Source organism: Dreissena polymorpha, chromosome 14 (genome assembly GCF_020536995.1).
Source record: "Dreissena polymorpha isolate Duluth1 chromosome 14, UMN_Dpol_1.0, whole genome shotgun sequence".
Classification (NCBI taxonomy): domain Eukaryota; kingdom Metazoa; phylum Mollusca; class Bivalvia; order Myida; family Dreissenidae; genus Dreissena; species Dreissena polymorpha.
This window is the reverse complement of record NC_068368.1, coordinates 53469076-53484422: the sequence shown is the minus strand read 5'-3', so window position 1 is coordinate 53484422 and position 15347 is coordinate 53469076. Positions and strand designations below refer to the sequence as shown.

Here is a 15347-nt window from a genome sequence, read left to right as displayed (position 1 = left end):
ATCGCATGCTACACCACCACCACCACAACCACAACCACCACCACCACCATTACCACCATAACAACAACTATCACCCCTAACCACTTCCATCACCACCATCACCATCACCATCGCCCCCTTCACCACCATTACCATCATTATCACGACCACACGACCATCACTACCATCACCAACAACATAACCATCACCAACACCATCACCATAACCACGACCATCACCATCTTCCCCATCATCACCACCATCACAATCACCACCACCATCACCATTACGCCAACACCTTCACCACCAACATCACCACCTCCATCACAGTCATTACCACCATCACCACCACCACCGTCATCACAAACACCATAATAACCATCACCACTATCACACCATAATCAATACCTTTACCATCTCCATCATCATCACCAACATCACCACCATCAACACAATCACCAACACCACAATCACCATTTACCCCACTGTAATCACTTTCACCACCACCATCCACACCATCACCACCACCGTTACAACTATTACCACATCCATCACCAACACCATCACAAACACCATCAACAACAAAATCATCACTACCATCACATTCACCACCATTATCACCGCTATCATCACCATCACCAATGCCATCATCACAACCATCACCACCACCACCGCAATAACCACAATCACCAGCACCATCACCATTTCCACAACCACCATCACCATCATCATCATCTTGCAAATCATCATTATTTTCCTTGTTAATCTAACAAAATGTTTTTTCTTCTAAATAGTATTTATACATGGACAAATTAGGCATGTGAGTTTGTATTTAACGGGTATTCTAACACATAAATATTAAAAATATTAATCAGTCGCTCCAATTTCTTTTATATGCAACGATGTTCAGCCTCCAAGGATCGGCTAAATTGAGGAATCTTCATGGCATCCGTAAACGTTGCGCCATACTTCTCCAGCAGTTGAACCGGATGTTAGGGTCTCATCTGACACGAACTGGAAACTGATCTAAAAATAAATTAAACGCTACTTTATTGAAAATAAATGCCAACTAAAAGATCATTTGAAAACATGATACTGCACTTGCTGTCAATATGCCCACTAAAGCATAAGGTCCTGTATTTCATTAAGCATTTGAAGACTTGTTTAGAGGTGTTTTTTTTATTTTGTCAATGCAATATTATGATAAATGTATTACTTTAAACACATTGTTTCATAAGGATGCGCATGTATAAATGACATGTATTTATCACAGCTTTATATCGAATCCACTCTCCTGAAAAAATGGTAGGATGTAAAATTCTCCCAACAGTATTTGTGGTCTTTACGTGTTTACATTATTTACATGTTTCTGGTGATGACAAGATTACGTCAAGTGTACCGCTAAACAAAACCATACATGAGTTACCAATAAAAGAAGAAAACCGATGTATCAAATAAAAAAATATAAGCATATATAGAACAAGAGCTGTCACCATAGAATGAATTATGCCCCCTATAAACGCTTGATAGAAGTTATGAGATTTTTTCGAAACCTAAACACAGATTTCGAAGCCTAAGCGCGGACCCTAAGTTCAAGGTCAAGGTCACAGGGGTCAAAATTTGAATGCGTATGGAAAGGCCGTATACACATGCATACCAAATATGAAGGTTATATCTCAAGGGACATATAAGTTATGAGCATTTTTCAAAACCTAAACGTTGATTACGAAACCTAAACGCGGACCCTAAGTTCAAGGTCAAGGTCACATGGGTAAAAATTGTGTGTGCATGGAAAGGCCTTGTCCATATACACATGCATACCAAATATGAAGGTTATATCTATAGGGACATAGAAGTTATGAGCATTTTTCGAAACCTAAACGCAGATTTCGAAACCTAAACGCGGACCCTAAGTTCAAGGTCAAGGTCACAGGGGTGAAAATGTGTGTGCGTATGGAAATGCCTTGTCCATATACACATGCATACCAAATATGAAGGTTATACCTCAAGGGACCTAGAAGTAATGAGCATTTTTCGAAACCTAAACGCAGATTTCGAAACCTAAACGCGGACCCTAAGTTCAAGGTCAATGTCACAGGGGTAGAAGTTTTTGTGCGTATGGAAAGACCTTGTCCATATAAACATGCATACCAAATATGAAGGTTATATCTCTAGGGACATAGAAGTTGTGAGCATTTTTCGAAACCTAAACGCAGATTTCGAAACCTTAACGCGGACCCTAAGTTCAAGGTCAATGTCGAAGGGGTAAAAATGTTTGTGCGTATGAAAAGGCCTTGTCAATATACACATGCATACCAAATATGAAGGTTATATCTCAAGGGACATAGAAGTTATGAGCATTTTTCGAAACCTAAACGCATATTTTGAAACCTAAACGCGGACCCTAAGTTCAAGGTTAAGGTCACAGGGGTAAAAATGTTTGTGCGTATGGAAAGGCCTTGTCCATATACACATGCATACCAAATATGAAGGTTATATCTCAAGGGACATAGAAGTTATGAGCATTTTCTCGAAACCGTAACGCAAAGTGTGACGGAAAGACAGACAGACGGACAGACGGACAGTTCGATCACTACATGCCACCTTTTCTTCGAAAAGGGGGCATTAAAATTAGGATACGTCCATTTGAAACAAAAAGTCAGAGTTTACGTTATACTGCTGCAATGAAAAAAAGAGATAAGATGATGCAAGACCTTACTTACTGCCTTTGGTTAACAGTATTGCTGTTGGAAAACAGAACGAACACGCTATCGATTAGACTTGATTTTCAGAGCTAAGCGTTTAAACATTGTTTACGCTGACTCGGACTCGCTTTCGCACCATCGACCCACGTCAGTGTGTTTACGCTTGCGGGCAAAAAAAGTGTGTCCCTCGCTGTAAATTTTGGAGCCTTGCCCGAGTATGAGCGCCAACATATCATTTATCTTTGTATTCACAGCAATGACAGAGATGACGTTCTATACTTCAGTCTGTTATAGGTGACCTTCAGTGGTTGGCCATGGTGTATCGGAGCCCATGTAGAGTTCCTGCCCTTATTCCAATGCACGGACAGCTGTTGAACAAACATATGTTAGAGATACCACCACGACGTATATTGGATACAGGCAAAGAATACGTCGCCAATATTTTTTGTTCAAATATATTGATTGCATTGTAAAGTGTTCCAAATGACCATGTGCTATTTTTTTCCAAATAAGTTGCAAATATATGAAATTAACACGTATCAGCATACATAGGTAAATTAGAATACGTCCATTTGAAAAAAGTCAGAGTTTACGTTATACTGCTGCACTGAAAAAAAAAGATAAGATGATGCAAGACCTTACTTACTGCCTTTGGTAAACAGTATTGCTGTTGTTAAACAGAACGAACACGCTATCGATTAGACTTGATTTTCAGAGCTAAGGCGTTTAAACATTGTTTACGCTGACTCGGACTCGCTTTCGCACCATCGACTCACGTCAGTGTGTTTACGCTTGCGGGCAAAAAAGTGTGTCCCTCGCTGTAAACTGAGGAGCCTTGCCCGAGTTTGAGCGCCAACAAAGTTAAAACGTCCTTGCTCTATAAATTAAGTCGAATGGACAGTGTTGTCTTTCTGCATACCAACAGCAGTAATGCTTACGAAAGAAAGTAAACGTCAATCGCACATCACAATTATCTCTTTAAGCATACAGGTCTAACGTCATCTTTGACCTTTAAAAATGATATCACTTATCTTTGTATCCACAGCAATGACAGAGATAACGGTCCATACTTCAGTCCGGTATAGGTGACCTTCAATGGTTGGCCATGGTGTATCGGAGCCCATGTAGAGTTACTGCCCTTATCCCAATTCACGAACAGCTGTTGAACACAAATATTTTAGAGATACCACCCACGACGTATATTGGATACAGACATAGAATTCTTCCCCAATATATGCTGTCCAAATCTATTGATTAAAGTTTAAAAGTGTTCCAACTGACAATGTGCTATCTTTATTGCAAATTAGTTGCCGCGCGAAAACCTTCAAATTACGATAATTTACAGTGTTGAAAGTTCAAAACGAACCATTCAAGTATTAGTCGCACATGTGAATTGTTTAATACCTATCTTTTTCATGGGGAATACACAACACATTCAAATTTGTATTAAGTTTATGCTTATTTTGATAAATATCTTCATGTTTTTTTTATACTTCGAGCGGTAAATTAGTCACCTAAAATGTTTTGTATCAACTAGTTTTACATCTTAATTGTGTATTATTTTCAATTAACTAAACACATTCTAAAAACGTATCTTTCTCACAAGCACCGTCTCAATTGCAAAGCACACACCAATGCAGCATGCGTAACACATATTCATATTTACCTTATAAGGTGAACTACGCATCCATCCAATTCAATATCCCGACAACCAATGGTATAAACAATCAAGTTTCACACCTTACCATATCACCTGATCACATCTCAGAAAGGTGCAACACGCCATTAGAACAACTCAACAGATGAAGTGGTTGTACATATATAACCCTTTACCACTTAGGAACATATTTTGACGCATTTGTAGTCCCATAGAAAGTTAAATTAAATTAAAGACCGTTCTTACTAAATTCAAATTTAAAGACTTCATTTCCAACCCTTAGATACTGATGAGCAGCAAACAGCATAAAACCTGAACAGACTGCGTGTTACTCGCAGGCTTTTCTAGTTTTTTGCCGTTTGCACATATGCATTTTTAATTTGCTTCTGAGTGGAAAAGGGTAAATCGGGTGAAGGTTTTATACAGTAAAAAACATCGTCCGATTTTGAATAAAATTGTGTTGGCATCTAGTGTCAGAAAAGGCACTGAGCAATATTCAGTTATCATCTAGGTATCGGGCAAAGCTTGTACAGACATCGTACGGCCACCTGTACAGAAATCAGAATTTAAATTCGGCGGCATAAACTCGATTCTTCTTTCAGCGAATTCACATTGCAATAATGTACAATCCTGCATGAGAAAGATCCTCTAGGTTAAAATCAGATCACAGGAGAGCCATCCAGACATTTTTCGGTTCCCGCCGGTCTGAACTCTCCTTGTTTCCGAGGTCAGTCATCACCAACTGTTCAATGCCCACTTAAAGTTTGATCGAGCAAAAGATATATACGTATAAAGCATAGCGGTTGTCCGAATAAACTGCTAATGCTTATATAAAACGAGATGTGTGCACTGTTTATCCCCATATTTATGTTATAGAGATAACTTAGACAAAATAACAACATGTCTCTTTTTTGACGTTCTGAAAGCATTAAAATATTATGAAAATATTAAAATCAGAACCAGTTAGTATAAAATAAAATTTGCTATCGCCATCATATTAAATGAATATTGTTGGAATATCAAATACCTTTCACACTAAGAATATAATTTCATGATGATATGCTACCAGTAGCATATAATGTTTTATCCACAAGTAAGCAACAACTTCCCCATATCGACACGAAATGTTGTTTCAATGATTTTACAAATACCATTACAATTACCTTTATACTGTTCAATTAAAGTCAATAAAAGAATCACATAGATTCACAAACCCTCAACACACTGTGACCAGTTTATCAGTGACTGTTTTCCCGTTTGAGTCTTTGTTCATCAAGAAATTAATTGGCAAAGAGCCATTCAGTATTGTATATTTTTGTCGTACTGATATATGTTCCACATAAATTCTTGAGTGTGCCAGTTTTCGAGTGGCTTCTACATCAAGCGGTGACAACTGGTTTCGCCCTTTCGTAAATGCTGTAATTTTAACCTGCGCACCAACAGCCCAACACTATCGCTGACATCGAACCCTCGGTCAGCTAACAAGATCTTCCGGTATCAATTTATTAAAAATTGATTTAATTTTTATGTTCTGTAATGTACTAATCACTTACTCGACCACCCCATGCATCTGATATGTACGAAACAGTTCCCTGTGGTGTTATTCTTATCAGAAATTAAATCTTATGATGGTGCTTGTAAGAAGTCCACGTTTCGTATTTAGCCCTCAGTCCGGTTGGTTTCTCGACATTTACTTCGAAACAGTCTATGATCACAGCGCATTTCTTTCCAAAGTTTCGCACGTCATCTTTTATCAGTGGAGGATTTATTACCACATGGGGCGTATATGGCGATTACGCATAGAAAAAGGTAACGAGTGCTCTTTTAAAGAAAAAAATACAGACATATTTATAGACAAATCTTGATTTTTTTGACAATCGCCATTTTATTTTACATATTCAATTATAATCGCTAGCTGAAAGAATCAATCGCTTGGGCGATTATGGCGATCGGAAACGCTAACATATAATATCCAGACTAAAATAAAGTTAGACAACTTACGTTTTTGAATAATACAATTAAGAAATGTTAAAATTGTTCACCGCCTGAAATGTGTGTTATGAGTTTTAGCGAATATAGATAAATCATTTCCAATCGTCACGATTTTTCGCAATTAATAGCGTGTTACCTCATTATGAAACACTACTGAAATGTTAAACCAAATACTTGTAATGCCGCAGTTTACAGTAAAATGGGTACGTACCCAATTTATATATTAGGTACATCAGTATGTTTAATTATTGTCATAAGCTTGTATCTACATATAATATTAGGTTAAAAAGGGTTTACGAACAATCGCTTGATAGCTGTTATAATGGTCACCTTAACTGGGTTTATAATATTCAGCTGATGTTTGAACATAATGATTTTGCGGATGTGTTTAATAACGTTCACAATGTTAACCCTAAAAAAATTGTATATATTTTTAAACAACGAGTAACTGACACCTTCAAACAATATTTGTTTGGAACCCTATAAAAGAGCCCTGTTTTAGAAATCTATATGCAATTTAAACAAACGTTACTGTATGAAATATATCTGGATGTTCTCCCCCAAAGTCTTAGAATCTATGTTTGTAGACTGCGCATGTCGGCACATCCATGACGAATCCAGTCAGGCAGGGACTTGTACAAACAAACTTTTTTTGTATAGGTCCCTGAGTCCGGTAGATATGCAAAAAAAAAACACGAAAACACCGAGACATGAACGACACTGTTTAATTTGTAACACAAACGACATAGATGAATTGCATTGTATATGTGTGAACCCAAGGTACCAAACACTTAGAAAAAATATATCAAACGTAAATACTTTATAAGGACATCAGTATGTTAATATTAAGAATTATTTAAATCAAATAACAGAGCAGAACTTATTAAACTTGTTTTATTAACAATCACTCACCATGCGGTCTGTAAATTTAAATTTCGTGATACATGTATATCTAAAACGAATTAATATTTGTTGATTTATTTATGTATTAAAACAAATGGAACAATTATTAGCATTGATTGATTGCAGCGAAGGTTAATTGTTATTATTTCAAAATTGTAAGCTGTGTTAAAATACGCTTAGAGCAAATAATCATTGTATTATTAAAAAATGTTAACCACGTCTGTATACGTATGTTTAACAAATGTAAACGCATGTTTAACAGATTCAAATGCCATCAAATATTTGCTTATCTCAACTACAGAAATTGTTTTTTCATTTATGTTAACTTAACACATTTTTTCATAAATTTTGATTTATTTTCACAAAATACGGAGATATGAATGCCTTATCATGTTGACATATTGACATTCTTTGTAAATGTATGTGCGTCTAGACGATGTACTATGTAAGAGTCTTTAATAAATTTGACGTCTGTCTGCCTTTATTACCATGGCGATTGTTCGACCTGTCGGATATACTGGGTCACGCTGTGAAGGCAAATACTCACACCGGAGTATGGAGCATTGTTTAGGATGTTGATGCACAAGTAAGCGACACTTATAACGTTATTTTAAAACATTGCCAATAAGGTACTTTGAATGATTTTAAAATTTTAGAAATACTTTATACCCACACAAGTGTATTCATGTCTATTTCCGGCTTAACTGTGTATCCCAACTTTGTACCTTCCACAGCATCTGATAACATAAAAATATGAATATTGCAATAAAAAGTAGAACGGAATTGAAACGTATCACGTTGGCGAGGCTGGTGTAGATGCCACAGGCAACATTCCAATTGCATGTGAGCGGAGGCGGACTAACTGGGCACACGCAAGAGGGCGCCGCCCGGGAATTTGACAGAGGCGGCCCTAAAAATCTGTCTGAGAAAGGAGAGAAGATCTCCGTTGTTTGGAGATATTTGTAGAAAATTACTTGAAATCAACACATTTGTTTGGTATTATAGCATAGAAGGTATGAATAGTCATAAAGCCTGGGTATTATATTTATGCACAAGCGTAAATCAATGATATAATAACTTTTTATTCTCCCAAATGAGGCGTAAATTATTAATATAAACCCACACGAAATACATATAGCTTTACTTCAACCGTGCCCGTAATTAAGCTGTCACTCACCGTTTTTTTTTAAGATATTTGGATGTTTTCACGCCTAAGTTGGTGTTAACCATGCTTTTTTCCATTCCTTTTTCTGTTTAAATCAGAAAATGTGTACCAATTAGATTGCATAAATAGATCACCATGCATGTGTCAGATAAGGATACGGTTATTTGCACGGTACTTAAACACGAATTACTCGCCAAGGCTCGTAGTTTAGGTTTTCTCAACCTCGCTTAATTATCATGAACTAGTATTCTCTGCATGAATTTTCCACAGAACGTGATATGAGCCCGAGGATTCATTATGGATAAACCCGGAGATTGTCCCTCCACTCTTACCTTATCAACGTGTTAGGCTCACGACAATAGCGTCGAAATTTTTAATAAAAGCTGCAATGTCCAGTTGTTTAGGTATTACTGAAAGCTTCTCAAGTTTGGTGTGGTCTTGTGTAATGGGGGAAGCCGGAGTTCCCAGAGGAAACCTAACGTCTCCGGGATGGTTTCCATGCATTGTGAAAAAAGATAAGGCCTTACGTTTGCAAAAACACCATTAAAATTGATTCTAAATTTACTGAAAATGTTAACCTTAGGAATAACCCACCGTTTCTTTCCGGTGTGTTTTTAGAATGAATACACTGGGCAAGATATATTCGGCTGGAGGCCATAACAATAGAGGTATGCCGAAAACATGCTATTGTCTACTGCTTACATATATACATTAAATTGAATTCTAAAACATATCATTTACACTGTATTTTATCAATTATATGAAACAGTAGCCCAACCATCAGTGCTTATCATCAAACTGACAGCATTTAACCGTTCTCTCAGGACTTCCGGTGGGTGCATTTGTAATCTTCTCTCCGCATCTGTTCGAAAAGTATGCGACCGGAACACTTCTTTTCGAGTAAGCAAGGTTTTGAACAGTTAGTGTTAATATTTTGAAATGAATTATATATCGAACGAAACCTGATCCCACGATTTAAAGTTTCTTTAATATTCCCTGCAGCCCGATCAGGTTTATACTGTTTGATCAGTCAACGTGTCATATTAAACTTCTTCAAGCTTTATTTAGTGTTATGTTAGAAACGAGAAAAAGAAAAGATGTATAATATCACAAACTATGATACACTCGAGCGTGTTGGATTGTTCAGAGGAGGTTTAATATACAAGCGAAAAGTGATAATAAAGAATTTAAGGTCTCTTTTCGCAATACGCATATTTGCAAAGCGTCATACAACATGTAATTATATAATATATCATATAATAATACATTTAACATTTAATTACGTGGACATCAAAAGGAAAATTAATAAACAGCGTGATACATATGTATATGCATCAAATATAAGCTAGATAGTACATATTCATGGCGTTTCTTAATATATGGAATAAACATACAGTGTAATCATTACACTATGCAAAAACATATTGGTCTAATTGTAGAGTGTGACCATAATATCAATTAGTTTCGCAATAATGGAATCAACATATTCGTCATTAAACCATTTATGCCTGGTGGACTCTCCCATCATTCTAAATTTGATCAATTTATTTCCAAAAGTAGGGAAGTGTAATATATTTATTTCTATATTTAGAATATTTCTTACAGAAATTCATTTAAACAAACAGCGAAGACGCTGATGAGACGCCGCAAGTTGAGGATAATTATATTATGTAAAATGCATGAATATTTCACCTCTTGGCCTTGTTGTTTTAAAGAAGAATATTTTTATTAATTAAATTTTCAAGTCTTAACAAATCTATTGAACATTTTTTTAAACAAAAAAACACGTTGTGTTGCTTAAATATAAATATCAAAGCTCTGGGACTTGTATTTTAGACATTAAAAACAATAAAATTGTATAAATTTTATATTAAAATGTGTGTGACCACTTGATATGTGCCAATTTGACCTTAGAGGCATGATTTGAACAAAACTTGCAGAGATCTGATATATACAAAGTTTCATACCAAATAGTAAAGCCCTGACCCTTGCGTTTCAAACATGACAAATTTTAAGTTTTCATTTGTTAAATCTTTTTAAAGCTCTTGCGACCTACATATGCGGCACACCGGAACGATATCAACAAGTCTGGAAGAGCTTCACTCTAAAATGATTCATGTGAAGTATCCTGATCCTGAAAAACTTTACGGACGCACATGAGCACTATTAAATGCAGAAGTAACACAGTAAATATATTCTGATGATACCGTTTTGTTAAATAATACAAATCCGCTGAAATAAATATTGTAGAAATTAGCGGTATCGCTTGGATACTTTGTTACGTTGTAGAAATGAGCGATATCGCTTGGATACTTTGTTACGCTGTAGAAATTAGCGATATCGCTTGGATACTTTGTTACGTTGTAGAAATTAGCGATATCGCTTGGATACTTTGTTACGTTGAAGAAATTAGCGATATCGCTTGTATACTTTGTAAAGTTGTAGAAATTAGCGATATTGCTTGGATACTTTGTTACGTTGTAGAAATTAGCGATATCGCTTGGATACTTTGTTACGTTGTAGAAATCCATGATGAGACGTTGATTAACATTACGTTACAATTAAGAAACTGGCAAAATGAAAAACGTCAAATCAGTCTGTGAAAATAGCCCTATAAACAATATTTAAATACGTGAAAAAGCGATTGTGTAGCCAAATTTTACATTATACATGTGAGTAAATATATACATCAAAATAATAAATATATGAAGCAAACATATAAACAGCACTGTCTCTTTCTCTAAACCAGTTGGAGCGGTTTGTTTCAAAATATTGGACCTTCGTCTGTCGCGGAGGCCTCACTATCCGACAAGTGGTGTCTGTCAAATTCCAAGGGCCGTAACTCGCCCTCGTCCGAATCGTTTCCCTTCGCAGGCGTCCAGTACATTTTGTTCCTTATGGAGTCGGCATGTAGCTGTATACTGTGACGCCGGCCGTCGCCCAGGTCGATGCTCGCGATGATTTTTTCCGGAAGCACATCAAGCGAGTTTTTGCGCTGTTTGATTTTCGCATTCCCGTCGTCTCCGCGGGCGATCAATGCCTTCTGTTCAATATCAGGCAGCGCGTAACGTTTTGCGGCCGCGTCAGATTTCGCGACTGAATGAGGGACTCCGAAACTTTCTTTGATGCCTTTCGACGGCCTGCTGCAATCGCCGTTTTTCTGCTTCAGTTTGATAACTGATTCATTGTCTATGTTCGTAAGCTCTGTCTGACATCTAGGCATCATGCTCGGTTCAGGCTCAGGGTCCGGTCCTTCGCTATAGTCTTCGTCGTCGTCGTTATCGCATGTCGTCTGGGTTGCCTGCGTTTTGAGTTTCGGGCGACTCTTTTGGTAGGGGAACACCTGATAATGCTTGGGAGCGTAATCCATGTCAAGGTCGTTATATCGGGGCATAAAGCGGTCCAACGAGACGTCGGTGCCGGTGGTCGCGTCGGAAGTATAATGGTCTTCCTCGTCTTCATGGTGATGCATGTGAAAGTTATGCAGAGCGAAGTCGATGTCACCGAACGCCGGTTGCGGCACCAGAGGCTTCTTCGGGCCCGTGCAGATTGCGGCGATGTTTGCGAGTTTTACGAAGCGAGACCTTCCTTTGCCATCGTGTCTCACCGGAGATATGTCCTGCACCGTGAAACCCTTCTTGGCAAGCCATTGTTCCACCGTTAAGCCCACTTTGTTGTCGCGGTTGTACAGCGACGCTTTCCCTTGGCCCAGGAGAATCTGCGCGCACGTGATGTTCCCGTGCTTAGCGGCCATGAGTAAGGCGGTGAAGCCTTCGTTGTTTTTGGCGTCCACGTTCAACCCAAGGCGCCGGAAGTGACGTATGAGAATATCACAGGCTATGTCGTTGCCCACCATCGCGCTGTAAATAAGTGGCGTGTTGCCTGCAAAACAAAAGCATCACGCAATTTAATTTACGGCTCGGAGTGATTTTTCTGTACCAGTCTTTCCATTTGCGTCTGGTAATTACGGGAGAAGATACAGTTATTGAAAAAAAGATGGACTGCGTCGCATTTTGTTCTAATTAAGCGTGATTGTTTCGTGATAATTGAAATCTTCGGTGAGATTGCCGCCAGTAAGATAATTACGTCTTGTGCTGAGAATTTAATTGTCTGCCGAGTGATCACTGGCTGATTCAAATCTCAGACTTAAAGTAATGCATGCATCTGAGAATAAGAAACTATTTTAATTCATTAACGTACGTAGGCGCAGAATATCGGATACATTTTTCTTTGCGTGCTTGCAGGTCTCACGTGCGCGCATACAATTCTTAAAAGACCCATACGCGCGCACGTAACACATTTCGTGAACAAATAACTTAAAATAATTGTCACCTCAATATCAGCGTATCAACGTCATCATCAACATGTATAATTTAAACGGATCAAATAAATATAGGCTTAAAACGTCTATTGATTAAAAATATTATCCTATTGTCCCCAATGTGGAGCGTGATAATCTATGGCATCTCAAACGATTTTATGTAGCACAAAACGTGTGATCGAAATGTGATGAAAGATGACCAATTTGAAATCACTTCAGATTCGACAACCCACGGGGTTGTAAACAACATAAAGAAACTCAAGCTAAATCGCATATCACCGCTACCGCTACCGCCGACCCTTTGTTAAGCAATTTATTCCAAAGAAAATATACTGAACACTTGTTCTCACTCAATTATTATTAAAACATTATAACACAAATATAAAAATCGAGACGACAATGGTTAGAAGCACGAACCTGGTAAAATAATGAGATTCACCGAAAATAATTATAAAAGATGAGCTTGTTTTTACCGCCAGCTCTTTTAAATGCACGTTAGTACAGTCACTTATCATCGTAACTTTATTTGTAATCTTCAAAAGTGTTTGTAACGAAATCAAAATGTAACTTTTGGGTAAAAGAAGAATTTATCGTGCAAGTTTTCAAAAACAAAAATTAGATGAAGTAACGCTTATTTTAGTTATTTATTTTGTTCTCGAGTTTCATTCAAGACAAAGGTCATATATATTACAGAATGCTAACCACATTTGAATGTCGTAATTACACGTGCTCAAGGAAAAATGCAGGTGCCGTTAATTCCACAAACAGGAATATACCTTTTGTACTATATATCATTAAACGTTAGTTTGAAAGGTAACACATTTAATGCTTCATATAACGCTGCGGCATAATGATTAATCTCATGCGACTAAATGCCAACATGAACATCTATTAATGTGTTTAAATGATGTGCCAACGGCCTTGTCAATTTAATTAATAAAATATCGATAAAACTTGTTGTTTATAGCCTTGAGTCCATATCCGCGATATATGTTCATAGTGTCAAACGAATACTGATCGTTTGTTATCGCGAATGCTTTTAATCACGCAGAGAGATTTATTCCTCTGGCTATATAGACCGTTAGTAATTACCCATGTAGGTCTCCAACGTTATGTTAATACTTCTGAACTCTATCAGCATAAGTTCAATGTACGCGGCAGTACTAATGCTGTTATAAAATAAATTTGATATTGTTTTGGACTTTTTTGGTAGAATCATCTTTTGTAAATAGCAAAAATGAAAATAAAATTCACGTAACCGGTGTTGTTTTGTATTTATTGGCCCTTGAGCAACATGACTCTTTCAAGATCCAGTCCGTTGCGCAAAAGCGCCAGTCAAAGAGAACATATGAGTGATAAACCTACTGGACCAAAATAAACACGTCTATATATATACTCACACGTTTGATTGGCATTTGACTCGATATCATGAATAACCACATTAACATGCCTGATCGATATTTGACTCGATATCATGAATAACCACATTAACATGCCTGATTGATATTTGACTCGATATCATTAATAACCACATTAACATGCCTGATTGATATTTGACTCGATATCATGAATAGCCACATTAACATTCCTGATTGATTATTTTGGTTCAATCAAAATATGCAATAATTCACAATTTAATACATGAAAAGTCCTTCCCACTAATAAAGTGTATGCCAACGTACTAAACGGTTCATAGTTGGTTAATGAATGTGATATTATATTGAAACAATAGATCATCCTGATCGTTTGTTTACAACTGCATTTTAACTGCTAGTAGTAAAAAATAAAATTTAGCATGTTAAATGATGAATGGATTACAAATGTAATTTCTATATTGTTTAAATGGTGTTACTTTTTCCAGATTAGGGCACTGACCATCTTATGTAAGCCATTTTTTCAAAAGCCTCGATTAATATTTTTCTCATTAAGACAAGAAATTGTATATCAAGCATTAAAATTAATGGTCATACCAAGTTTCATTAATATTGGGCAATAAATGTTGCATCAAAAGTGTGCAAAATCTTTTTCTTTCTTGTAACGTAACGTTTCATCATAACGTATCTTTGATGTATTCATTCATATGAGTCAATATCAGGTTAAAGATGCATTCTATAACAATCACGATGTAAAAGCGGTTCAGTAACCTCTCTGATATATAACTCCAAAAACACACCCTCTCCGTTGCGGTTCCAGTCCATTTTCGCCATTAACCAACACAAAACTAAACCACAATGGTCTATATTGATCAATCTCTTAAAAACTGATTTTATGATTTAAAGGACCATCCAAAATATTTGAAAGCTTCTTTGTCATATGTTTGCTTTATAGAATTGTTTATTTTATTTATTTTTTAAAGTGAAAACAGATGCGGACAATTAAATGAAATTTTCTTATGTCGGTTATGTTTTGTCGTTATTCCACCTAAGTAATAAAAAAACCGGAATATTATGAACGTCACTAAGTATACAGAGGCTTTATACCCTATCTAAACCCTATCTTTATGTGTAACGGATTACACAATATATATATATATATATATATATATATATATATATATATATATATATATATATATATATATATATATATATATATATATGATATTATCACATATACATGGGTAAT

The 15347-nt window shown here is 36.5% G+C and overlaps 1 protein-coding gene and 1 long non-coding RNA gene across 7 annotated transcripts in view; both read right to left on the bottom strand.

The window, feature by feature from the left end:
- Positions 1 to 791: 791 nt before the first annotated feature.
- Positions 792 to 5718, bottom strand: LOC127859073 (uncharacterized). Of its 5 annotated transcripts, none has more exons than XR_008039259.1 (4): positions 5369 to 5718; positions 3331 to 3843; positions 2937 to 3052; positions 792 to 1005 (listed from the first exon to the last, which is right to left on the bottom strand). It is a non-coding gene; the product is annotated as an uncharacterized LOC127859073 (long non-coding RNA). The 5 variants fall into 5 exon arrangements; XR_008039260.1 differs by having other exon boundaries at positions 5505 to 5717; XR_008039261.1 differs by lacking the exon at positions 5369 to 5718 and adding an exon at positions 4351 to 5341.
- Positions 5719 to 10207: 4489 nt separating this feature from the next.
- The window catches only part of LOC127858862 (uncharacterized), an 84484-nt gene continuing 79344 nt past the window's right edge, over positions 10208 to 15347 (bottom strand). For both annotated transcript variants that reach the window (XM_052396201.1, XM_052396200.1), the window contains one exon: positions 10208 to 12283. In XM_052396201.1, coding sequence (XP_052252161.1) covers positions 11166 to 12283 — 1118 coding nt within the window. In that variant the 3' untranslated portion in view covers positions 10208 to 11165. The remainder of the gene's footprint in view (positions 12284 to 15347) is intronic.